General features: G+C 38.3%; 1 protein-coding gene across 4 annotated transcripts in view; it reads left to right on the top strand.

The window, feature by feature from the left end:
• Positions 1–26,882, top strand: part of ITSN2 (intersectin 2) — a 118,945-nt gene that overhangs the window by 57,720 nt on the left and 34,343 nt on the right. For 3 of the 4 annotated variants that reach the window (XM_053666851.1, XM_037146749.2, XM_053666852.1), the window contains exons 17-27: positions 805–885; positions 10,744–10,880; positions 14,024–14,160; positions 15,395–15,492; positions 15,891–16,066; positions 16,369–16,513; positions 18,689–18,894; positions 20,890–20,954; positions 22,948–23,114; positions 25,589–25,634; positions 25,713–25,834. In XM_053666851.1, coding sequence (XP_053522826.1) covers positions 805–885; positions 10,744–10,880; positions 14,024–14,160; positions 15,395–15,492; positions 15,891–16,066; positions 16,369–16,513; positions 18,689–18,894; positions 20,890–20,954; positions 22,948–23,114; positions 25,589–25,634; positions 25,713–25,834 — 1,380 coding nt within the window. The remainder of the gene's footprint in view (positions 1–804; positions 886–10,743; positions 10,881–14,023; positions 14,161–15,394; positions 15,493–15,890; positions 16,067–16,368; positions 16,514–18,688; positions 18,895–20,889; positions 20,955–22,947; positions 23,115–25,588; positions 25,635–25,712; positions 25,835–26,882) is intronic. The other variant, XM_037146746.2, reaches the window with a different exon arrangement.

Raw genomic sequence — 26,882 nt, 5'->3', positions numbered from 1 at the left:
CATTTACCATAGTTTTCAGCTTTTGATGACTGCTTTTATTGGCATTTATACATTTTAAGAACAATTGCCTTTGTTAGTATTAGACAACTGATCTCAGTCAGCATGATCTTAGGCAAAGTTCTATAATGGGGAATATGGCAAATTTGTAATAGTCCTGGTAGCAGAAGCTTTTCTAACATACTCAATTCTTTTTTCTTCTTTGTTACAATTTAATTTAATTAAGCCTTTGTGAAATAATGCAGTAATCACTGAAATCTAAAACATATTCTGACATTTTAAACTTTGCATGAAACTTAAGACCATGATTGACTATTTGCTGCAGTGCAGAGCAGAAATCCAAAATATATGCTGTACACTTATCATTCTGTGCAGAGTTAGTTATATACTGAAGCCATACCTATGAAAGAAGATATTAAAAGATAAAAGCAGACTGACAGCACATCATTCAAATTGGGAGTAGTCTTGTTATTCTTTTTCGAACAGCATAAAATTTTCAGAGCATAAAGTATTACATAACCTTTCAGACAGCTCTTTGACTTTTCTCCTGCTGGCTTTTTAGGATAACATTACACAAACTCCAGAATAAACAAATAAAGAAAAGAGACATGTGGGTTCAGTTAAGGAGGAGAAATTTGAGGTGCATAATGTTAATAATATGTTCACATAAGTATATATTAGTAGAAAAAAGTTTTGAACCCAGTAATTTGTCATTGGTGGACAGACAAACCAGACAAGTTAACTTCCCTACATTATTTTTTTATTTGTGCATAGTTTAATTGGCTTTTTATCTGCCTTATCTTACAGTGTGGGAATATGGATGACTCTGTTCTTCAGTGCCTTTTGTCTCTGCTAAGCTGTCTCAACAACCTCTTCCTCTTACTTAAGGTTATTTTCTAATATCTAGCTGATTTTCTTTGCGTTACTTTACTGTTTTCTTTTAAAAAAAAAGAAAGCCTAGACTATTCTTTGCATTTATCTGAGTATCTTTGTTGAAATAACATATACCTTATGGAGCTTTTTTTTTATTTTCTGCTTGCTTGAATGTCCCTCTGCTGTCTAACTGCCTGTTTGAGTCTAATGCCAGAAATCAGAATGGCTGCCCAACATAACCGTTCTCATGAAGAGGCCAGTACACTTAGAAGCATCACCTGGTTCCCTTACATTATCTCTGTGAGTTAACTGATTAGGTGATTACTGATTGAATTAAAAGGAAAGCTAAAAGCATATGAGATTAAATCATTTAGCCATATCACTAAAAATCATTGTTTAAAATAAAACTTTCATTCTCTGACATCTAAGGCAAAGTTATATCATGTATATACCACCTTGCTTCCTAATACTGCTACATGGGAAAATCTTAACCAGTAATGCATGGGCAGCTCTAGTTCCATCAAGCTGCCAGGCTTCATGCTTAGACACTCTTGTACTTCAGATAAAAATGTTTAAATCACATGTATAAATAAATGGCTCACTTTATCACATACAACATACAGAGCACTTAAAACATTCAGTGAATTCCCGTTTTAATATGCAGCGTGCCCCAAATTATTCAGGGCCGTTCTACTGTAACATTGATGAGGAACTTAACTCTTGTTTATAACAATTAGCCTATGTTAAAATTGGCTTTCTTATATGTAGTTTCGACCAAAAGTCAAAGACCCTGATGTTAGTGACAACTTCCTGTAGTTTAAAGAAGGGAACTTTACATTTACCACTTGCTGACCATGGTAAACTTTGACTGCACCTACTCGGGACCAAAATGGTTGGCGGTAGGCAGTAGCATGCTTGTGCACAGTGCAGACGGGGGTGTGAGCCGTAGCACTCATTTGTTGCAGAAGCTAAGATAAGGCAAATTGGAAAGACAGTGCCAACTTTCACATTATTGTTTTAGCATGAGTGACCAATTATCTGATTTTAGAACTTTTGCTACCGATTGCACAAAAATTTAAATCTAAGTTTCTTCACCTGTAAAATGGGGTTTGTGGATTATGCGTAAACACATAAATCTGATTCTTTCACTTAGCATTTGATTCTCCACAGGCCAGCAGATTATTCTTACCTCTTGTTTTACTTTCTTCCTTCTGCTTCCTGCCAGAAGCCTTTCCCTGCTTCCTGATACTTTCATCAGGGATGACTAGGAAACTAAAAGGTGGTGAGACACCTGTACTGTCAGAGTGGTCAGGAGATGTGTTCTGGTGTCAGTGGCTGTGATGTCACAGAGAGCAAGAATAGTCTTAATCATCCAGGTAAAGTGATACTGAGCAGTCAGTTCACGGAACAATGAAAAATACCCATTGAACCGCCAACAAGCAGACCTTCGAAGACCTTTCTGAAAGTGCCGTTTCAGTTGAGTGGTGAGCAGAAGCTGGAGTGCAGCAGATCAGGAATGGACAGGAAGGGCTGAGTGTGAACAACTCTTAGGAGGAGAGCGGAGACGGCATGAGGTCAAAGGAAAACTTTTGTTTTTGGAAGAAAGCCTTGAAGGACAAGGGTACAAAGTCCGGTTATGCGAGAAGAATAAGTCCTGGGATCTAGTGTGCAGCATGGGAACCATAATTAGAATATCGTATTGTATACCTGAAGTTTTCTAAGAGGATAGATCTTAAAGTTATTACCACTGAGAGAGAGGTACCTATGTGAGAAGATTGCTATTTTAATTAGATTGATTGTGGTGATCATTTCAAAGTGAAGATGTATATTAAAGCATCAAGTTATACTCCTTAAATATATGCGATCTCTCCAAAAAGTATCCAGCCATGTTATATGAAAAATAGAGACATTTATTGAACAAGATACAAGAAGCATTATACAAAGAGCAGTGACGCTTCAGTCCCCTTCAAAGTAGATACCTTGGAACCTCACACAGTTCTCCCAGCATCTCTGTTACTGTTCAAAACACTGCAAAAATCTTTTACCGGAATTGCCATCAGCTGCCCTGTATTTTCCTGAATTGCACTGATGATCTGAAATCTCTTCCCTTTCAAAGGTGATTTTAGTTTTGGGAAAAGCCAGGAGTTGCAGGATACCAAATCTGGGCTATAGGGGGGCTGAGTCACCTGGGTGATTTGATGTTTCACCAAAAACTACTTAAGAAGTGATGCACAAATGGGCGGGTTGTCGTGACAAAGCTGCCAGTCACCAATTACCCATAACTGTGGCCATTTTTGTCATACTGTATCTCTCAACTGATGAAGAACATTGAGGCAGTACTTATTAATTGTTTGGCCTAGAGGGGCGTACCCATGATGGATAACACCTTCCCAAATGAAAACCACAGTTACATAAGCTGGAAGTGCAAAGGCCACCCAGTGCATATGCTCACTCAATGGCATCTACTGCCTCTACTGACTAGTACAGTGAAGTTGTCATTGTTCGCGCATGTGCATTCCAGTCCACTCGCAGCTGCCAGGTTACATCATTGTCATGCAAACCGTTCTCATTATATTAACAGTGGCTGGATTTTTTCCAGACAGGCCTCATTTACAATTTGTATTTGTCAGTTATACCTCAATAAATTTGGAAGTAGGGAAGCAAAACTGGATCACCCTTGAAGATGGTATCAGCTTTCTGTGAGGCATGTGGCTACATGGTGAGGAGACAAGTTCTGTTAGGACAGAAGAATGGAAGGAGATGGTGAGGCAGCTGTATCCAACTCAGTGTCTTAATGGTGATCACCTGACTCAAGCCAAACGTTTTCACTGCCAAATTACCAGCACCTAGTGCATGGAGCATAGTGGGTGGCAGTAAATATATGTTTTGAATGTTCTCAGTCAGAAAATATGCAGCACTTGGTGTTACTGTGTAAAGTTTATGAGCCAAAAACAGAATTAGTCAAAAAACAGCAGAGAACCATATATTTCAAACTTTAGGAACACTTCTGATTCTGTGTAATTTATTCTTTTTAAGTAAAGGCTGTTTTTTTAATTCAAAAGGAAGGGAGGAAGGAAGACAGATTTGAGGAGAGGAGAAAGGGAAGGAGTAGGAAAGTGAGAAAGATTGAGTGAGATTGAGTGTAAAATGGTGGTTGATAGAGCAAAATCCCTAGGGAGCAGATTAAGATAATTTGAGCATAGATTGAAGGATTAGATAAAAAGAGTATTTCCAGTTTAACACATTGGGAAAAGATGGGTGTGAATGCAGCTGAATTTGTTGGTGGAGAGTGGGAAGTTGACAGCTTCAGGACTTAAAATCAGAAGCAGGTTGGACCATTACGGGAATCTTTCTTATGGAGTAACTCAAACTAGACTAGAAGAAGATGGGTGCAGATGCAGGAAATTTTATTGATTTTGAGATGGAAAGATGATTCTAGTCTCATGGTTTGATGAGGCACGGTTACTAGCTGGTAATGAGGAGAATGAATGGAAGATTAGGAAATTTTGGGAGAGAGAAGTAAACATTTCTGTGGGGGTGGAGTATACAAGCTTAGTGCAGGAAAACAAGGGTGTGCTGAGCATTTTTTAAACTACAGTCCTTAAAAAAAAGATGAGACATTTAATAGCATTATTCTATTAAGGAAATTCATGCAATATTGTATCTTCAGCAGTGAGGAACAGTGAAAAAAGTACTGGCTTAGGAATCTAAAGGAAGGTGTTCTGGTCTTATTCATTCCACTTGCTGGTTGTGTAACTTCATCATTTAACCTCCAAACTTTGCTTTTTTCATTTACAAAAGTGAGCTGGCAATGTCTGCTCTTCCTTCTCTGCAGAGTCTAGTGATGGCTCAGTGAGAGCATAAATATGGAAGTGCTTTGTGAGCCAGTGTGTGCTGTACACACATTTTGTTGTTCTCATCAGGGAAGAGATTATCGTGACTCTCTCAGATATCTTTAGTGTGTTGACTTTGGTTGATTGGGGAGGTACTTTTCCCTAGAGGGAAGGTAGTCTCTGTCAGCACCAAAGCTGTGGCTTCCTTCCATCTCCCCTGGGAGCCTCCGTTCTCCAAGGTGGGGTAAAACAGTAGGAGGTGTGGACTTGAAGAGCTGCTGGGCGACATTGGTAGTGAGTGTTTGTTTCTAAAGCTGTGGTTCGCAACCATTTTTGTGCCCTGGACTCTTCAACAGTTTGATAAACTCTCTGGATTCCTCAGAATAATGTTTTGAATGTGTAAAATGAAATACATAAGATTATAAAGAAAGTTAATTGTAAGAGTCACAAAATATTTGTAAAACAAATTTGTGCCCGGGCCAGTGTGGCTCAGTGGGTTGAGTCCCGGACTGCTAGCCAAAAGGTCGCCAGTTCCATTCCCAGTCAGGGCACATGCCTGGGTTGTGGGCCAGTTCCCAGGTTGCAGCGTGTGCAAGAGGCAGGCAGCCAATTGGTGTTCCTCTTACACATCAATGTTCCTTTCTCTCTCCTTCTCCCTTCCCCTCTAAAAAATAAAAATCTTTAAAAACAAATTTGTGAAATGGTAATTATGTACTTCTGTATTAATGAACTAAATAACAAGATCTGGTGACATATAATAATGTAATTTTGAACACAAGATGTACTATAATATGAAAATATCTGATTTCTTTTGGTGAAAAATATCACCAGTACAGCTGATATTACCATGGTTTGTTGCTTGTATTTAAAGTTGAAGAAAATGCTATGTGTCAGATAGAGGTTAGTGAAAGTAAAGATTCACTTTGTTCCCTGAATCCCATTAACAACAACAACTTGGGACTGTTGGTGGCCTTCCTGTGACGAGTGAAGACAAGGAGATTGGACTTGCGCGTTTCCACATCTGCTGTCAGTTACGGGGATTAGTCCGAGAAAATCTTCCACTGTGATTTGGGATTGTCTTTTCCTCTTCCATTTCTGTTAGATTATTTTTTAAAAAAATACATTTTGAGACTGTGTTATTAGGTGCACACAAATGCCCAAGGTCACAACACTAGTAAGTAAAAGAGCAGAAATTCAACCCAGATAAGTCAGGATTTGACATTAAATGGTTATATTAAGAGAACAAAACTGAAAATTTATGAATGTTCAATGTAAGAAGCTATAAAAGACTAACATAATCCAGCAAAAAAAGTAGAAGGAAATTCCTGAAACAGAAGACAGATATTTAATACAAAGAATCAAGAAAGCCAGAATTTGACTCTCTTAAAGACTAATAAAATTAACAAACCTTTGGCAAGACTGATTTTAAAAAGAGAGAAGAAATAAAGAAAATTGGAAGTGAAAAGGAAATATGACTAAGTATGTTGCAAATGTGAAAGAACAAGAGGATATTATGACAGATTTTTGCACATGAACGTAAAAATGTAGATAAAATGAACAAATTGCATTGCTGAAAATGACTCAAGACTGGCTCCCCAGAAGAGAATCCAGACCCTGAGTTTTTACTGAAGGAACGAGTAATCCCAGTCTCACACAGCTGTTTCACAGTGTAAAGAGAGTAGTCTCCACTCACCATATGGAGCTTGCCAGGTGTCACCATATCATTAACATAACAAGATCTGATAAGAGCCATAGGAAAAAGGATAACTATAGATTAGTTTAACAGATGCAGAAATAAAAAAACAAAATAAAAAAGTTTAATACAAAATTGTTATACAAAAGATAATCCCTTATGACCAATGACCAAGTTGGATTTATCTTAACTTAACCATGCAAAGATGATTTGATGTGTAAAAATCTTCATTGTAATTTGACATTGAACAGAATAAAGGAGGAAAATGGTATAATCCTCTCAGATGCAGAAAATGTATTTAATAAAATTTAACATCTATTTGTGATTTTAAAAGTTACTAGCATATTAGGAATAGAAGAGAACTTTCCGAAACTGAAAAAGACCATCTGTGAGTCTTTTAAGACTGAGCAGCTCTGTGTGTGGGCGCCAGTTGGTTTACTTGTTCTCAGTTAACTGATCCAGTTGACCAGGACCTCCCAGAAGCAGTGACTTAACCCAGAGGAGTGAGTCCGATGGTATGTATTAGAGGAAATGTCTTTGGCAAGCCTTGTGGTGCTCTTCAGATCTTATTAATATGCGTAGACTATTGTTTATGCACTGCTGTTTACCCAGTAAATACTAATTAAATGTCTCCAGTGTACCAGACCCTGTCTTGGGTGGGGACATCTTGATGAAAGACAGTCAGTCCTGTTGTCAAGAAACTCACTCCAGTCGAGGAGGCAGTGGTAGGTGTTTGGCTGTGATTGAGGAATGCACAGAATGCCTTGTGGAGTGCAAGGACGCCCATCAATTAAGACATTGAAGGGATGGAGCTGAAAAAGGAAGACTTGGAGCAGTATTTTAAAGGATAAGTTAGAGGGCTAACCTTGCAGCCATGTTAAGGTCAGATATTAAGTTGGCTCCTCTTTACTCTCCTTTTAATCCTACAGTTCTCATTTATGATTTCAGCCAGTAATCTTATGTGCCCTGTGCCATTGTGAGCACTTTACTGTATCAACCCATTCAATCCTCACGATACTATGAGGTGTGTCTTGTAGTTAGCCCCATTTTACAGATGAGAAAACGGTAACATAACTGTCCTGGGTTTACTCAACTAGTCCCTGACAGAGCCTCATTTGGACTTGGCAGCCTTGTTCCAGACCTCTGCTCCCAGAGTCCTTGTCACTAAACCACACCGCTTCGCTGTAGCTTTTACGCACATTCTTATTGTCAACAGAATCTAGAGGGAGGTGCAACAGAGAGCTGTGGAAGCTGGGGTGTGCTGAAACTTTCCTATGAATGCAGTATTTACTGGCTGGCTTAAGCTGCAAGTGTTGACCTCAGACATTTTAGACATAGTCTCAGGACACCACACCGTTAGATCAGCTCTACCATTTCAATCAAGTTAAAAGGGTTCACCTATAAAATACTTTATTTCCAAAAAAGAAGAGAGTTTGGGGTTTGGTGGGGGGTGGTTTGTTGATTGGTTGGTTATTGTGTGTAAGTAGGTGCCCAACATTTTTTACTAAAACATTCTGTCTAAATACTAAGTTCCCACCTTGGCCACGAAACTTGTTTTGATAACTTTAGGGTTTGATGGGATTTTGTGGGGGGGGTTCCCTCTTTTTGACTACAGCCCTTTTCTACTCTCTTGTTCACGGTTCTGTAGATTCAAGGTAAAAACCACTCAGTTCAAAAATAGTTAAGTTAAAGAGTTATCTAAAGAGTGCTCTAGGACCACTCACCAAGACAAGGGCAGTCAGTGCTGTTGGCCGGCGCAGTTCCTAGTCACTGAGGATGGAGACGGGAGATTCGGTCCCTCCGAGACTCCCTCTCTCTGCACCTCTGTTCCCAGTCTTTGCTTCTCCCTTTCCTGTGTTGATTTCTTTCCTGTCCCTGATGGCATCACTGGGTGGTGGCAGCTCCCGCTTTATCTTAATTTCAGTTTAATGAGTTTAGGGAGAAAGATTCCTTTCTCTCCTCTTCAGTAATCTGAATCCCAGGAAAGGATTTGGGCTCTTCTGGGATCATGTGCTTGTCCTTTGGACTGATCATTCTGCCAGAGAGGTGCAATGCTGTGATTAGAGCACTGAATTTGTCAGTCATCACAGCCACATTGAAGGGGGATTGGTTTCCCAAACAGGGAGGATGTTGTTAAAAGAGGAGGGGAAAAAGTGCTGAACAGATCATCACAAATTTCTGCTAAAGCACTTAGCTGTATCCCATATTTTGGCACTTTTCTCAGCTTTGAGATTGAGAAGTCTTTAAAAGCAAATACTGTATCTGGGAGTTAGATGGCTTGGATTGGATTCCTTGCAAGTCTTTACAGCACTTTGCATTGAATTAAATGCTCAATAAGCACTTGTTTATTTCAGTTCCTGTTTTGAATACTTTTCATTATCTTGACTCATTCTAGTTAGGGTTTTAGGTAGATATTATCTTTACAATTTTTAATTCTTAAAATTATTTACTAATTGTTCAAGATCTTGTTGGATTAAAGTTATGGGTACTTGATCAAACTATATAAGTGTCAAAAATACGACTGAATGAAATTCCTCTTAAATGTTATAGCAAGCAAATTGTTTTCCCATAGGTTTTTTTTTAGTTGTTGTTCAAGTACAGTTTTCTGTCTTTTACTCCCATCCTACCCCACCCACCCAGTACTCTCCCCCTCCCTCCTATTTCCACCCCCCTGTTTTTGTCCATGTGTATTTTATACTTGTTTCTGTAAACCCTTCCCCTTTTCTCCTGAAATTCCCTCCCCTCTCCCCCCTGGACACTGTCAGCCTGTTCTCTATTTCAGTGTCTTTGGTTATATTTTGCTTGCTTGTTTGTTTTGTTGTTTAGGTTTCTGTTAAAGGTGAGATTGTGTGGTATCTGTCTTTTACCGCCAGGCTTATTTCACTTAGCATAATGCTTTCCAGTTCCATCCATGCTGTTGCAAAGGGTAGGAGCCCCTTCTTTCTTTATGCTGCATAGAATTCCATTGTGTAAATGTACCATAGTTTTTTGATCTGTTCATTTACTGTTGGGCACCTAGGTTGCTTCCAGCACTTGGCTATTGTAAATTGTGCTGCTATGAACACTAGGGTGCATAGGTTCTTTTGGATCGGTATTTCAGGGTTCTTAGGATATAATCCTAGCAGTGGAATTTCTGGGTCAAAAGGCAGATCCATTTTTAGTTTTCTGAGAAAATTCCATAGTGTTTTCCATAGTGGTTGTACCAGCCTGCAGTCCCACCAACAGTGAACTAGGGTTCCCTTTTCTCCACAACCTCTCCAACACTTGTTTGTTGCTTTGTTTATGATGGCCATTCTGACTAGTGTGAAGTGGTATCTCATTGTGGCTTTAATTTGCATCTCTCTGATAGCTAGTGATATTGAGCATCTTTTCATGTGTCCTGGATCCTCTGTATGTCCTCCTTGGAGAAGTGTCTGTTCAAGTCCTTTGCCCATTTTAAAATTGGGTTGGTTGTCTTCTTAGAGTGGAGTCATGTAAGTTTTTTATATATTTTGGAGATTAAACCTTTGTCTGAGTTATCATTGGCAAATATGTTTTCCCAAACAGTTGGTTCTCCTTTTATTTTAATACTGTTTTCTTTAGCTGTGCAGAAGCTTTTTATTTGATGAGATCCCATTTGTTTAGTCTTTCCTTTATGTCCCTTGCTCTAGAGGACATATCAGTAAAAATGTTGCTGTGTGAAATATCAGATTTTCTTGCCTATGATATCCTCTAGGACTTTAATGGTGTTACGGCTTGTATTTAAGTCTTTTATCCACCTTGAATTTATTTTTGTGTATGGTGTAAGTTGGTGCTTGAGTTTCATTTTTTTTGCATGTAGATGTCCAGTTCTCCCAACACCATTTGTTGAAGAGGCTGTTTTTACTCCATTTCATGTTGCTGCCCCCTTTGTCGAATATTAATTGACCATAGAGACTTGGATTTATTTCTGGGCTCTCTGTTCTGTTCCACTGGTCCATGTGTCTGTTTTTATGCCAGCACCAGGCTGTTTTGATTACAGTGGCCTTGGAATACAGCTTGGTTTTCCCACAGTTTTAATACATTGTTTTTATATCGAAAATGAAGTACAAATTCAGAGAATTGACTTGTTAAGATTCCGTGTTCCTTACAAACAGATTAGTGCAAAAGTAGATGATTTTAACAGGTATTTGTCCTCAGTGGCTATGTGGTTTAAAAAATATATATTGTATTCTATTATTTTAAAATAATTTAATATTTTAAAACTTTTAACCTTTTTACTCTAGTTTAACTTGCTTTAAGATTTTTTACTTTTAATGCAAATGACACATCATATCAGAAAATTCTTAAATCAATGGCATAATTGACTTATTTTTATTTTCTCCTTAGGACCTGAGAAAAAGCTACAATACACAGCAGTTAGCCCTTGAACAACTTCATAAGATCAAGCATAACAAGTTGAAGGAAATTGAAAGGAAAAAGTCAGAGCTAATACAGAAAAAGAAACTAGAAGATGAGGCTATACGGTAATGGAACTGATAAATTTATTACACTGTGTTGCTATTGGAATTCTAACTTCGTGGCCTATATTATATCTCTAGTTTGACTAAAAAAATTTATCGGGAGTAAAGGATAAATAAAAGGATAACCTAAGATACTAATTAGATTCTAAATTTTAGAAAGTCAGTACTACTTTTAGGGACTGAATTTACAGTAACCAATTTTATGTTTCATTTGTGAAAAATCTGGACTTTGGAGTCAGACCTAAAAGATGAAAAAAACTAAATACTTAATTCTGTGGAGTGATAAGACTGAGTGTGGAATCCCATGTTGTGCAGTTCTGTTTCTGCCACGGAGATGTGTCCGTTGCCTTTGTTTACAGCAAAGAGGAGGAGGGCAGTGTGCTGTCTGAAGCCCAGAGCCATTCATTTAGAGCGGCAGTTGTCAACCTTTGTCATCTCACATCACAGATAAATTAAGTACTAAAATTCGGCACACCAAAAGTACAGATATTTTGCTGATCTGACCAAAACAATAAGTATAATTTTGATTTATTCATAATGGACAGCTATTGTTGTGCTGGCTGTTGTCATTTTTTATTTGATAGTCTAAAATACAGAGGTCAGTACTGCTGACTAATTGGTCAGGTATTACATGTTTCAAAAAATCTTGCAGCACATCAGTTGAAAATTGCTGGTTTAGAGGCTTTGCATTATTATTTTTCTGCTAGCAAGAGCCTGTTCCTAATATGTTTCTGTTTTTCTCAAGTTGTCTAGTGTCAAAAAGTAGTATAATTAACAAATATCAGTGAACCAGCATTCCTTTTCTTTGGAGTACAAGAGTGATATCTACAAAAGAGCTAATAGTTATTGGGAGGCAAGAAGGACACATTACCATATAGCAGGCCTCTTTTTCTCTCCCCTCCCCGCTTCGCCTCTCTTCTTCCTCACCCAAGGACATTTTTTCATTCCTTTGAGAGACACAGGAGGGGGGAGAGGATGGGAGAGAAAGAAACATCGATGCGAAAGAGAAGCATGAATTGGTTGCCTCCCATATGCACCCAAACCAGGGATCATAAGTGCCCTGACTGGGGAATGAACCCACAACCTAGGCATGTGCCCTGACCAGGAATTGAACCCTTAACCCCTAGGTTATGTGACAATGCTCCAACCAACTGAGCCACACTAGTCAGGGCCAGGCCTTGGCCTTTTTGCTTAATGGCTTCAGAATGGCCATTTCCAACACATTTTAATTTGAGTGGGCGATATAGTGTGTGATACAGGTAGACTCTGGGTTACTTTTACTCCTAGATTTCATATACGTAATTCTAGTAGGAAATTCAGACAGCTAAACAAATAGCTATACTACTCTTTACTCCAAGACCCCTACATTTGTGGCCCCTAACAAAAGGTGCTAGAATAATAGAGAAGTAGAGACAATGAAGTTCAAACTGTGAAGGCTCTTACTTGCCGCTTAGCTGTGCCTTGTAATATTACCCAAGGGAACCATGCAGTGGCCGAATTTTCTGTTGACACAAATGTCTTGTTACCACTTCATCGACGCTCGTAGTGTCTTTCAGGGCAACATACCACATTAGTAAATACACGTTTTCATTTCACTCATTATCCTCAGCCGTTATTCTACTTGTAATGGAGGAAAGAAATCAGAACAGAGCACATGTAGGGTCAATCCAAAGCTGGGTCTTAATACTACATCTTGTCTGTTTCCCTCTTGTCTCAAGCTATTAGTAATAGTCAGGTTTTCACCTTATAGATGTGACCTTTTTGCCCTTTGTCCAGCTTCTGAGGCATTTTTCAGTTCTGGATAAGTTTCTCATCCACTAACTCATACATAAGAAACTTTACCAAAATTTAATTTTATATTCTCTTAACTCTCTAGTGTTTTCTTTATCCCAGTAAATATGTGCCAACTACTCTGACAGTGGTGTTTATAATGCTGTGGGAATCCAAATAGAGGCTAAATTGGGTCATCCTAAGCTGGGGACAGTATCATGGAAAGTTACTTAGGAAGTGGGAAAGGGAATTTTGGTTGAAATCAAGAACTACAAGAGAAGCATGGCATTCAAGTTACAAAAAGTGCTGGGGAGCATTTTGTGAAGTGACAGAGGGTATAGGAGGATTTGCAATGGGTTGACAGGAAGCTGCTTAAAGTTATAGGATAATGAACCAGGAGTATTGGAGAATAAGACAGTTTGAGGATGAGGGGGAAGGGTTGGTGACTCAGTGAGTCTGCAGGTTTTGGAATTAATCCAGGATTTTTAAGTTCCTCCAAGGGATTATAGGCACAGAAACAGAATTCAGCCAAGTTTTCTATCTTGCTGGAGCATAAAAGGCCTGCAGGTCCCTGGGATGTTTCTAAGTTTTCAGTGCCCCATTAGTGTGTGCTGAGACTTGAAAATTTCCTAAATTTAGTGGTGACAGTTCTGTCTCCCAGTAATTTCATAAAAATATGTGCAAGGAAGAACTATAGTGAGCATTAGTTATAATACTAAAATAACAAAGTCAGCACAGATTACCTTGACCAGCTAGAAACCAAGCTGTAGGTTCATTAGAACTTATAGAAACATGTACACAAGCATGGACTTCTAGAGGAAAAATGCTCTGTTATCTCACAAGTGAAAAAGACTGAAGTGGTAAAATAAAAAGGTAGTCTCTCTGAGCCTTTCCTGTTCCCACAGCAATGACTAAACCCAGGCACAGGGGTCAGCTAGGACGATGGGAATAAGAGCTAAAGGCAGTCCTCATGCAGAATCTGCAGAGAAGGGAAGGAAATTGAGATACAATGTATAGATTTTTGTGGGGGGGAAGAATTCCATTTCAATTCTTTTCCTCTTTTGGAGGGGAGTGGCTTGGGAGGTTGGCTGGCAGGAAGGAGTTTGAGGGTGTGGGGAAATCGTCAGTCACACTCCTCAGCCATCTGCTTGTCCAAGGCTCCTCAGTTCATTGGTTTTCCCTTTCACTCTGTTTCTCCATATCCAGCTACTCATATCCCTTTGCTATGTAATAAATAGATAATTATATAAGATTATATATAATATGTATTGTATCTAAAAGAAATACTGTTTAAGTTTGACAGGAGCAAGATGTATTATGTTTTTATTTAAAAAAATTTTAGGACATTGTGCAAACTCTTTCTCTTTTAAATAAAGGAAAGCAAAGCAAGGAAAAGAAAATTTATGGAGAGAAAATCTTAGAAAGGAGGGAGAAGAAAAACAAAAGCGACTCCAGGAAGAAAAGACTCAAGAAAAAGTCCAAGAAGAGGAAAAGAAAACTGAGGCAAAACGATGTAAGGATAAAAATAAAAATAAAAGGTTTTATTTTTCTGAGACAGAGCAACAAAAGAAAAACAGATTCTGATGCAAAGCAAAAGAAGAACAACAGATGATTATCTTAGAATCAGAGAAAAAACTTCTAAATTAAACTTGGAAGAAAACTGTGTAGGCTCATTCAAAGAGACTGAGGGTAGAAACCCTAAAACAAGGTTGAGAAAAGAAAGTAGTCATCACTGTGAACAGACCAGGGCCATGGTTTTCATAATTGAAGTAAACAGTTTTAAATATTTTGTTCAGCCACTGTAACTAAACTGTTTATTTTAATGAAACAGTAAAATTTTAACTCTTCATACATTGAAATATTTTCAGAACATATACTGTTTTCGACATACCTCGGAGTCAATTCTTAAAATACTTTTTTATTCTTTAAAAAAGATTACATTTACTTTTAGAGAGAGGGGAAGGGAGAGAAATATCAACTGATTGCCTCTCACATGCTCCCCACTGGGGACCTGGCCCACAACCCAGGCATGTGCCCTGACAGGGAATTAATTGAACCGGCAACCTTTTGGTTAGGACAATGCCCAACCAACCCACTGAGCCACACCAGTCACAGCTGCTATTATTTTTATTATTATTATTACTATTATTATTATTTCTCTTTCAGATATACAAATAATTAAATCCTTAGCAGTTCAATGAGTGGGAAATTTTGTAAGCTACAGCATTTATTCTGTGAATGAACGAAGTAAAATATTTTTAGTCTTATCAAGTCTAGTGTATCTGTGAATTCTGCTGTTCTTTTGGAACCACCGTGACATGTACAGATCTTCCTTTGGTCCACCCTGTTTACTTGCTGATCTTCTTATGTGTGGCCTTCCTTTTTGTGCTCTTCTTCCCTGTTATATTCTCGACTTCACGGATCAAAGGAAGCCTCTTGCTCCTTAGTCTCCTTCCACTTTGCAGGGCTCAGCCTCCACCACTCCTGTAGATCCCCAGGCACGGTGAGCCCTGCAGGTTTTCTTTGTTTTACTGCCTCTGACTTTACAGCAGAGGAACGTCCATGTTTGCTTTGATAGTGACTCTGTGACGTCAAGATATTTAAATCCTAACAAGACTGTACAAATGGATTTTCATCACACTGTTTGATGCTTAATTTTTTCTTTTAGGTTTTAAGTGTTCTTTATTGAGTCAGAGCAAAGATGTGTACATGAAAGTAGCAAATAATGACAATTATCTTCTCCTTAGGTGAGCCAGCTAGTGATTTAGTGAATTACAGAGCTTTGTATCGCTTTGAAGCGAGGAACCATGATGAGATGAGTTTTAATTCTGGGGATATAATACAGGTAGGAAACAAAGTCTTTTTTCACATATGCTGGGTACAATGTAATGTCTTTGTTATCTTTAGTTTCACTTTTGTGATTTCAGTCACCCATGGTCAGCCATGGTCTAAAATTAGTAAATGGAAATTCCAGAAATAAACAATTCATAAGTTTTAAATTGTATGCCACTGTAAGCAGCACGATGAAATGGCACTGTGTCCTGACTGGGACATGAAGCTCCCTGTGGTCCATCATGTCCATGTTGTATACACTGCCACCCATTAGCCGCTTGGTGACCATCTTGGTCATCAGATCAGCTCTTGCAGTGTCTCGGTGGTTGTGTTCAAGTCCGAACTTGAACACAAGTTGTAAATGTGTGGCTTTCTAACCACTTTTAACCTTTTTTTTTGTTGTTTCCATAGGTTGATGAAAAAACCACAGGAGAACCTGGTTGGCTTTATGGTAGTTTCCAAGGAAATTTTGGCTGGTTTCCATGCAACTATGTAGAAAAAATGCCATTAAGTGAAAAATCTGTATCTCCTAAGAAGGCCTTACTTCCTCCTACAGTATCTTTATCTGCTACCTCACCTTCTTCTGAGTAAGTTTTTAGCTAACAGTGCAATTTATATAGCTCTGCAGATGCATGAATACCTAATATGTATTTACGTCCGCCTGCTACTTACTCATGTTTTAACCTGGACTGGACTCTCCAAGATTACCTCCTGTTCCAATTTTAATAGTGAAATTGATTAAAACATAGGTCAGTAGTTTGTTCATGAATTTTTTTCCCTCAAATTGTGTTTAAATATTATGTATATTATATAGAAATTGACACATTGGTAGTATTTCATTAGATTTTAAACAATTAAATATACTTATATCAAAGTGTTATATTTACAGATCACAGTCTTCAAATCAGCTGGCATCCATGGCTAATTATCAAAATGTATCTCTTTCAAACCTAACTGTTAATACATCATGGCAGAAAAAATCAGCTTTTACTCGCACTGTGTCCCCTGGTTCTGTGTCACCTATTCATGGACAGGTATGTGTCTATAACTCTGTGTGCTTTATTCTTTGACATTGCTGCTGCTTCATGTAAAATAGGAGGAAGATTTTTGTACAAAGGCATCATTTACTCATTTAACTAGCGTTTGTAGCATTCAGTTTTGTTCTTATCATTCACATGGGACATGAAGAAATTATTATTACTTAGAGGTTTTTCAACAGTTCATTCTCATAATATCAAGTTGATAGCAGCTAAGACTTCCACGCTCAAAATACCATTTTTACAATCGGAGTATGGTGTTCGTAATTTATAGTTGTCGTAAGTAGAGATTTGGGCTTGGAGGTTTTAGGGGGTTTTTGTTCATGTGTTTTTTTTCTTAAGTCATTTGTGTGGAAATCGTAGTGTATATATTTAGCTTCTGGTTTAGATGTAACCATTGCAAGCATTGTTACATTAACATTATTTTTAAGAATCGGAGACTTCATCAGTTTTCACTCAGATGATGTTTATTTCAGTTTCACTCAGTGTTTATTGTGCGAGTGTAGGTGCCAGTCATTTTATTGTGTGCTACAAATTTAATGGAAAAATCCCTGCCATTAAGAAGTCATAATCTCATGAAACAGACATATAAATAATGGTAAAGTATGAGAAGTAACAAAGGTATTTTACAACAAGAGTTGTTTATCATGTGGCTAGAGTGCAGGATTCCTGGAGAATGGGTTAAGAAGTGAAGTTAGAGCTAAAGGTTGAGGTTTATTTGTGAAACATGTAATACCATACTAAGCAACTTGGCGTTGGAAAGCCCCAAAAGGTTTTTAAGAGAAGAGTTAGATGTATGCTTTAGAAAGGTAACTCTGGCAGTAGTATAGAGGCCTGATTGGTGGAAGGAAGGAGAGGAAGCGGACCAGGTAAGGGAGGATATTACAGTAGCTGAGTAATAAGAGTTGGTGTAATGAATCAATGCCATAAAGGACAATGTACAGGGGAGGAGATAGATTTTAACAGCATTAGGGATTGACGTAAAATTGGTAGTTCATTGAATGTGGAAAGTAAGGAAGAAGTTGGAGTTACAGATCCCTCTTCAGGATCTTTAGTCTGAGTATCCGAAAGGGTGGAGATTATCATGCCTTGGGTAGTAGTCATTGTAGGAGAGGTGAGTGTGGTAGGTTCTAACCCTGATTGCTTTTCAGACTTGCACCTGTATTAAGGACATCCTGGTGGGAAAGCCCAGTGGGCAGTTTGATTTTCAAGTCTAGATAAAGTTACAGTTAAGATGTAGATTTGAGTAGTCAGAGGCATAAATAAAATTGTTTAGGGAAATGACGTGAAACAGGAAAGGAGCTGGACCAAAGGAGAGCCATCAGTCACCAGAGAGTGAGCCTCAGGAACCCCATGGATTTTAGTATGTCAGCTGTTCAGAGACCAGAGAAAATGAGATTTGGGTGAAGCTTTTGGCTTTGTTGTTATCAATGACCTTGTCAAGAGGAGGCTCAGTAGTATAATGGGTGCAGAACCTAAATTAGAATGGGTTGAGGGGTGAAGTTGGAAAGCAAGTTCAACACTGTTCTGTCTTTTAAGAAGTTTGGAAGAAATAAGTAGTAAACTAGAGAGATGGAAGATTCAAGAGAGGCACTTCACAGCATTACAAAATATTTTTAGAAAATGGGAGGGCATAACAGAAGATTAGAGCAGAGGTGAAGAGTTAGCCTTGTCAACCATCCAAAACCACTCCTTCTCTGAGAGAGGAGGGAAGGAAAGAAGAATGAGTAAGGATCCAGAGAGGACACAAAGCAGAAGAGTGAGGAGGCATAGCACAACCACATCCCATTCCTAGTCCAGTAAAGTGAATCCAGTGCAGCAAGGAGACATTGTAACCTGCAGGGGAGGAAGGGCTTGCTGCAACTCTTGCCCTTTTCATTTGTTCTGTTATACAGAGAGTAGCCAGTGTTCACCTTCCATAACAGTGATACTTAATGCCAAACTGCTTCCCGGAATGCTAGGTGTTCAGTCTTTAAATTAGCAGAAGGCTTCTTGACAGTTGTCTATTGCATATACTTTTCAGTCAGTAGATTAAGGTTACCTTAAGTCACCTTTGGTAATAAGACACCACCACACAACACTGGTCTGTTTGAACAGGGAGTATGTTACCTCCTAGGAAACAGAAACCATGGTTATTGTTGGTTTTTTAATTTTGTGGTTTTGTTTTCACAGGGACAGGTTGTAGAAAACCTAAAAGCACAGGCCCTTTGTTCCTGGACTGCAAAGAAAGATAACCACTTGAACTTCTCAAAACATGATATTATTACTGTCTTGGAGCAACAAGAAAATTGGTGGTTTGGGGAGGTCCATGGAGGAAGAGGGTGGTTTCCAAAATCTTATGTCAAAATCATCCCTGGGACTGAAGTCAAGCGGGAGGAGTAAGCATTTCTGTGTTTTCACGTGAGGTGTAGGTGTTGGCGTTTCCACCAGTGAGTGAGTGAGTGTATGACTGGCTGTGCAGGAAAATGAGAAGTTTACGTTTGAGTTTGAACACCAGAGAGGTCGGTCATTCCTAGAGTGGAAAAGGGCGTTCAGGTGTCTGTCCCAGCTTTAGAGTATCATGTACTCCAGTTATTTCAGATTCTGGAAGTTTTCAAAGTTTAAAATTGTAGATTTGTGGCTTTCTTTGTACCATCAAGTCACTTGGCAAGGTTACTTTTCATTTCCTTTGGAGCATTTCTCTCCTGTTTTTACTTTAAATTGTCAGTATTTAAATAAACCTTTACTGAGGGCCCCTCTTTGCCAGAGTGGGGCATTCCTGATCTGGGCCCCCAGGGCTCCTGGAAGACCTCCCCGTCTTATTACTCAACACACGGTGTTGTGGTTATTTACTTACTTTCTTACATGCCCTTATTCGGTCATAAACTCCATGAGGAAGGGTCTACATCTTTTTCTTTAATTTGTTTTATTAAGTTTTTCATGCCTGATGTGATCTTTTTTTTTTTTGGTTGGAATCATTTTTAATATTTAAATACAAAAGTGAGCTCTGACTAGTATAATCTTAATGCATAGTCGCTGCTCAGTCATATCAACTCAGTGATTAAGGAGCAAACAAATGCCCTTTTAAATGAACAAAAAGCAGAAACTAAATAAGGTGTCTGGCCTTTAGTTCCCAGTCTGTTGGGGAGTCAGGTCATCAGATTTCTATAATACAAAGAAATAAGTACTCCAGTATAGCCACGATGAACTATCTCTTGTGTTTTACGTGTCAGTATAGAAAAGCAATCTGATTTAATGAAAAGGGACTGGTCTTTGGAATTCAAAAGGCTCGAGGTCCAATTCTGCTATTTTTGCCATGCTCTATGGAATAACCTACTTAATCTTCAGTTCTTTTAGTTAATTGAATGACAAGAATACACTAAACCTTTTTAGTAGTCTTTTAAAACCTTTGCTGAGATTCCATGTATCAGTTTTTTGTTCAAATGCAGAAATTCACTTTTCAGACTGACGTGGAATTTTAGATTTAGAAGTGTGTAAACAATAATAGTAACAATAATTACACGTGTATGCTGGCCCTTTATAGGAGTTAGCTTATTTAAATTCCATAGTATTTTACAGAGAAGAAAACTTAAGCACAAAGACCCAAGTTGAAATTCTTTGTAAAGAGCATTTCTGACTTTTCACGCAGTTACTGACCTTGTCTAAAAGATAAGGCATGTAACCTAAAAACCTACAGTAATGGAGAGTTAGCACTAAAAAGGAAATCCATTCAGTGGTCACCATAAGTTACAGTAAGTAGGTCCCCTCTGCCTGGAAAACGGCCTCCCTGTGTAATCTACTCACGAGTCCTGGGCAGCCTTGTACATCCTGCACATGTCTGATTCTTAACTCAGCAGTTTTTCCAGATTTTTTAGAACAGCTTCCTGGGTTAAATTAGAAATTTAGTGCTATTATTTTTTATTGTCTGATGTTGCCCAATAATATAACATAACACAACATAACATAACATAAATTTTTAATGTAGTATGCTCTAAACAAATAATAAAATTTCTGTATTACCCGTTTTTCCTTCCACTGAGCCACGTGTGCTTTACCAGGTAACTGCCCACTTACTGATGCGTTTGTGTCAGGTTCCTTTAGAAAGGCAAAATGATTGCGTATTTGAGAAACTATTGATAGTCGTGTTGAAATTACTTTAATCTATTAGAAAATTTAGAAGTTTGATATTGGGCAGTCCTTAATCCCAAAGATTTTGTGTATGAGAATATTTATAGCTTGTGTACTGAGTCAGTATTTAGGCTAATTTTAGAAAGAATGAGCTGTTAAACACCTGCTGTATTCATCTGGCACCTTTTTGGTTTTTGGTAGTTGGTGTCCTTTTTTGTTTCATCGTTGTTTTTTTTTTTTAATCTGTTTGTGTGTTTATTTGGCAGGCCAGAAGCTTTGTATGCAGCTGTAAACAAGAAACCTACCTCTGCAGCCTATACAGTTGGAGAGGGTGAGCTTTTGACAGTTTGTAAATTAGATGGGAGTCAAATTAGCTACTGACCAATTGTCTGACTTCCCGCAGTTGTCATTCTCTCTGCTTCTGTGTCTTCAGTGGTAAAGTGAGGTTAGGAGAACCTGCCCCTTGCCCATTTCACAAGAATATTGAGGATATAGAAAAAATATGACTGAATGTACTTGGCACTTTTCAAAAATAAGTACTGTAAAAAGTCACCATACACTGCCTTGACAAATAAGATCAGAAATAAAAAGTATTGCAATAAGATAGCACGAAGGTTTTTGTTTTTCTGCTATTATATATCCAGATTATAGATGTTTAGAATATAGAAAAATTTTAGTACATTTAGTTATTTACCAATTGCATTTTAATTGCAGTGTACCATATAAATCATTAAATAGTATTTGAAAGCAAAAGATACTTTATCATAAATATTACAAAGAAAAATATTTATAGTCCTTAGTGTTGTTTGACTAATCAATTATTTTGATCTTGTTAATGTGCTGAAAAATGAAAGATCGTCTACCTTTTTGGCAGACATTTTTTCATTAATAGTTACATACAGGGTGGGGCAGAAGTAGGTTTACAGTTGTAAGTACGTGAGACAGTTTATTTTGTATTATTATTAATTAATTATTGTGTTATTTTTCCATACGAAGTACTGTAAACTACTTCTGCCCCACCCTGTAGGCTTATGAATAAACTAATTATATATGTTCAGTATATAATTAGATAATAGTTGAAGTACATTTTATGTTTATATTGCTGAAGAAAATCAGTTTAATGCTAAATTAAACCATTTATTCAGTATCCACTACCATTAGAGATTTCATTCTGCAGCCTCAGATATTTAGGGATGAATAAAACACAACCTCCAGGTTCACAGAACAATGGGGAAAATGGGAATAAATTCTGTAGTGAGTGAACAAAAACACAATTTGAGCAGGACCCATGAACCCACAGAGGTGGCAGTGTTGAGTCCTGTTCAACAGTGAGCAGTGGCTTGCTCAGCAACAAAGGAAGAAGCAGCTCTGTGGAGAGCAGGGATGGCAGGAGCCAAGGCAGCACCGCTGTGAGAGGTCCGGGAGCTCCAGGTCGCCCACGAGGCTGCAGCCCCACGTTGGCTGTGGAATGAGTGTTGTGAGATGAGCCTAGGAAGGCAGTGAGGAGGGAGCGTTTTGGAAAGGACCTTGCTTGTGGCAGCAGACCTAAACCTTGTCATCATTTTTATTTGGTTAAATCAGCTAAACTGAGTAATACTGGAAATGTGAATAATAAATAGGTTCTAGATAGTGTTTCTGGTCATCTCCAGGTTATGATATACATACAGATCAAATTCCATGCTGACACATTAAAACTCAAATGAAAGAGAAAGGTCCCTAAAACCTGGGTGTTGACTGCTTTTCCTAAAGTACAATCACAGGAACCCAGCCCAAAGCCAGTATTAAAGCACAGACATTTCAGTTGAGGTCAGTCATTATGAAATAGTTATCAGGCATCTGCTCCATGCCACACACTGGGCTAGGAGCGGCTCCTCAGGATGGAATTTGGCCTCTCATACTGATGTTGGGTGAATATTGGGGGTTTTGATGACTGTGTATGTAAAAAATTGAAGAGAAAACAACTAATTAAAATACATTTTGTGTAAGAAGTTGAAAACTTTTTGTATTTTGAGACTCTATAAAATGGAGATACTGATAAGTTTTTATAGTTTGGGGGTTATTCTCTCTGATATGATGGTTGATGCAATTTTTAAAAATCTCACAATAAAGCTTTATATAAAATCAAATAATCTTTTTCTAAGAAATTACTAAATAATTGCTTCATTCTTTTTTTCGATTGATACATCTCTTTGTATTAAGTTTCCTTAAGTCATAAGATCTGTTTATCCTGAATTTACTCAGGATCTTAGAAATTAACATTTTTTTTTTTTACCTTCTTCAATCTTACAACCAAAATTAGTTCCTTTTTGTTTTGTTTCCTACAGAGTATATTGCACTTTATCCGTATTCGAGTGTAGAACCTGGAGATCTGACCTTCTCAGAAGGTGAAGAGATACTGGTGACGCAGAAAGACGGAGAATGGTGGACAGGAAGTATTGGAGACAGGACTGGAATTTTTCCGTCAAATTACGTCAAACCCAAAGATCAAGAGGTAGAGTTACTTTGGTATAGAAACAGAATCGTTCCATTCTTCTGTGTCAAGGTTCATACCTAAAGCAGAGCTCCAGTAAAATAGAACTTACTAGTGATCCTGTTAGAGAGATCGGGGCGGAGAAGTTCATGAAATTCTGAAAACAAGAGCCATAGGGTAGGGCTGGACCTCAGAACTGAAATTAGGGAAGGTTCCGGACTCGGGGAGGCTCCCAGGGAGCCACCCTGAAGGAGCATGTAAACCTTTAAGGCCCTGACATTAATGTGACTCGGCCTGTGTTCTGAGTTCCCGCTGCTTTTTGTCCCGCCAGTAGGGCGGGTCACTGCAGCACTTAGGGTTTTCGGTTTCAGGAACGTCTTACATTCTTAAAAATGACTGGGGACTCCAAAGGGGGTTGGGGGGAGGGGCTATATCAAGTGATACTTTCTGTACTAGAAATTAAAACTGAAATTCTAAAAATATTCTTAACTTATTTAAAAATAGCAAAATTAAACTCATTGCACGATAACTTAAATAACTTGCTTCCCATGAAAAAATTACTATCTTTTTTCAAAAAAGTTTGTAAAAAGAGTGGCATTGTTTTATGTTTTTGAAAACCTCTTTAATGCTTGGCTTAATTGAAGATAGCTAGATTTTCATATCTGTTTCTCTATTTAGTCTGTTGTGATACATTCTTTCAGTTGAAATATGTGAAGAAAATTCAGCCTCTCATATGGTAAAACAGAGAAGCATATTAAAAACATTTTCAGGTAACTGTGGATATTATTCCCTGATATTCCTGCAGTAAAACTTGCCAAGTGTTCAGTTGTTTTATAAGTTTGTTGCAACATGGAATCTGAAGGCTTATCAGTGAACATTTCTTATTGTTACATTAAAATTCACTGGATTTTAATGCACTGACTGGATCTTTTCCTTTGCATTGTGTAATAACATCATTCATTGGGCGTTTAGGAAATACTGAATCACTGAGTTATACAAACAGTCCCTGCACTGACACATTTCATTACATAATATAAAAAAAGTTGTCAACATCACCACTGATCTCTTAGAAAAATCTTTTAAGTCAAGCTCAAGGTGGTAGATAGAAGTTTTCCAAAATTTTAGTTTTCCCTTCAAAGCTTGAATTTCATCATTGGCAAAAATCCATCAGCTACTTTTCTTAAAGTAACAAGCTTATTCATTTTTTGGGATCTGCTAAATCCCAACTCTGAATAATTTGTCATTCATTCTTTTTTTCAAATAAAAACGTTGTTCTATGAAAAAGCTAATTTAGCTTGCAATTTAATCACGTGTGCTTTTCTTTGAGTCAACCTTCATACTTCAATATGCAGCAGAAACACTTTAAGCACACTTCATTTATGTCACACAGAATTTTTAACAGATGTATACTTAAGGATTAAGATTTAATAGATCTTTTACTGCTAGACCAAGGAGACTCTTAAGTGAAACTGGCCTTGTTTGTTTTGCTCAGAGCACATGGCTGTCAAGAACACTGTAATACCAGTACAATTTGGCATTGCTGCCGTGATTCCTAAGGCATCAGCAAATAATGCCTTTGTATATTGTGAAAACAGCTTTTGTCTCCCAGATTCCTGAAACGGGGCTCAAGGACTCCCCCCCCCCCCCCCCCCCGGAACCCACCAACCACACAAACCTCAGTGGAAAACTGCTGAGACTCTGGGTTGACTTCTGGCTGCACCACTCAGAGGCCAGGTGCCTTAGACAGGTCACTGCACCTTCCTGTGCCTGATTTCTTCTTTGTAAAATAGGGACAATTGTAATTAATGTAGTAGTGTTTATTGTGAAAATTCTCAGTGAATTTAAATATATAATCTCTAATGACAGTGCCAATTACATAGTAAGTGCTCAAAAAGTGTTAGCTCTTGACTACCATCCACTCTGCTTCAGTACTGGTACTACATCTGTGTCCGTGAACAGAAAAAATGTCCAACTCTTCCCATTTCTTATTCACATTTCCTAAAAAGAGGAAATGTGGTTAGCCCAACTTAGCCTGTAAAATCAAACAGGTTGTAGTTGCTGGTGTAAGGATTTTTTGTTCTCAGGTCAGGTTTGGGGGAAACATTGCAAAAAATTTTTTTTAAGAAAAACTGCCTCCTATGCAGCAAAACACAAATGCCTGAACATGGGTTCTATGTGGTGCTGACCTCATCAATAAATGGGGTGTATTTGGCTCAGACAGTGACATTGAACATTCAGGAGAGATTCAGAAATGAGCTCTTCCTGCGGGTGCCAGCCTCAGTCACTGGTGTCTGTTGTACTCCGTTAGCAGATCAGGTCTCTCTGCAAGTGTTGGATTTTTAACTTTTTGGTTAATACCATGCTGATTGTCACTTTGCTCTTCATTTAAAGAAAGAAGAATCTTGGGAATTAGATATTTCTAATTCCTAGTAAGCTTTGTACTCTTACATCCGGATTTTGGGAAGATGATAAAACAGTGTATCTTTTCCTTACAGAGTTTTGGGAGTGCCAGCAAATCTGGAACATCAAGCAAGAAACCTGGTATGTATAGTAAAGAAGTCAGGAAATTACTGAAGTGTTTCATAATCTTGAATTCATAGTTTCTTCTTTTCTTTTCAGAGATTGCTCAAGTAACTTCAGCATATGTGGCTTCTGGTTCTGAACAACTTAGCCTTGCACCAGGGCAGTTAATACTAATTTTAAAGAAAAACACAAGTGGATGGTGGCAAGGGGAGTTACAGGTAATAATCTTGACATAGCATCTATCAATTTTTTATAGTATTGCATGCACATTAAAAATAAAACTAAAATTTCAGATCACCTGTAATCATACCACATGGAGGTAATCTGTATTAGCATTTTAGCGTGTAATGTTTCTCACTAGTCTTTTCACTGTTTATTTTGAGCACAGTTGGAATGATATTAGTAACAGTATGAAGAGTATCTCTCTATCTCTCTCTAAAGATGTAACTGTTTTTCAATAATACCTGCCTTAATAAACCTCAGACAGCTCCATAAAGGAAAGTGTAGTGTCTTCTTCGCCTGGGATGACCCCAGGCTCACAGTGTAGCCTCTGGGAGAAAACTACATGATCCAGGCTGTGTACTGAGGAAGTGCTGCCCGCTGTGTCATCCGACATGGTCTGTGTGTTTGCAACATAGTGCAAGGAAAGGAAGTGCAAGCAGACGTGAGGCTGGGTTTGGTCCCTAAAGTGTTAACAGAGACAGTTATTGGAAATGTTTTGATATAGTTTTTTTCTCTCTACTAAAATTTCTTTGCTTTTTAAAACTAAGCAGTATTTTAGCATTAAAAGATGATGAGAGGGGCCCTGACCAGGTGGCTTGGTTGGTTGGAGCATCGTCCTGTACACTAAAAGTGGCTGGTTCAATTCCCAGTCAGGGTGCATACCTAGGCTGCATGTTTGATCCCCTTTTGGAGCATGTACAAAAGGCAGCCAATCGAGGCTTTCTTTTTTTTTTTTAGTATTTATTTATTTATTTATATTTAGGGGGGAAGGAGAAAGGGAGAGAAACATCAATGTATGGTTGCCTCTCACATGTTCTCTACTGGGAACTGGCCTGCAGGGAATTGGCTTGCAACCCAGGCATGTGCCCTGACTGGGAGTTGAACTGCGATCCTCTGGTTCGGAGGCCTGCGCTCAATCCACTGAGCTATACCAGCCAGGGCTTGAGGTTTTCTTTTTCACATCGAGGTTCCTGTCCCTCTGACTCTCCCCCTGCCTTCCTCTCTCTCTCAAATCAGTGAACATATCCTCAGGTGAGGATTTTT

This window comes from Artibeus jamaicensis, unplaced genomic scaffold, assembly GCF_021234435.1.
Source record: "Artibeus jamaicensis isolate MK-2021 breed Jamaican fruit bat unplaced genomic scaffold, CSHL_Jam_final contig_465, whole genome shotgun sequence".
Classification (NCBI taxonomy): domain Eukaryota; kingdom Metazoa; phylum Chordata; class Mammalia; order Chiroptera; family Phyllostomidae; genus Artibeus; species Artibeus jamaicensis.
Note: the sequence above shows the minus strand (reverse complement) of the source record. Positions and strands in the feature narration are given on the sequence as shown.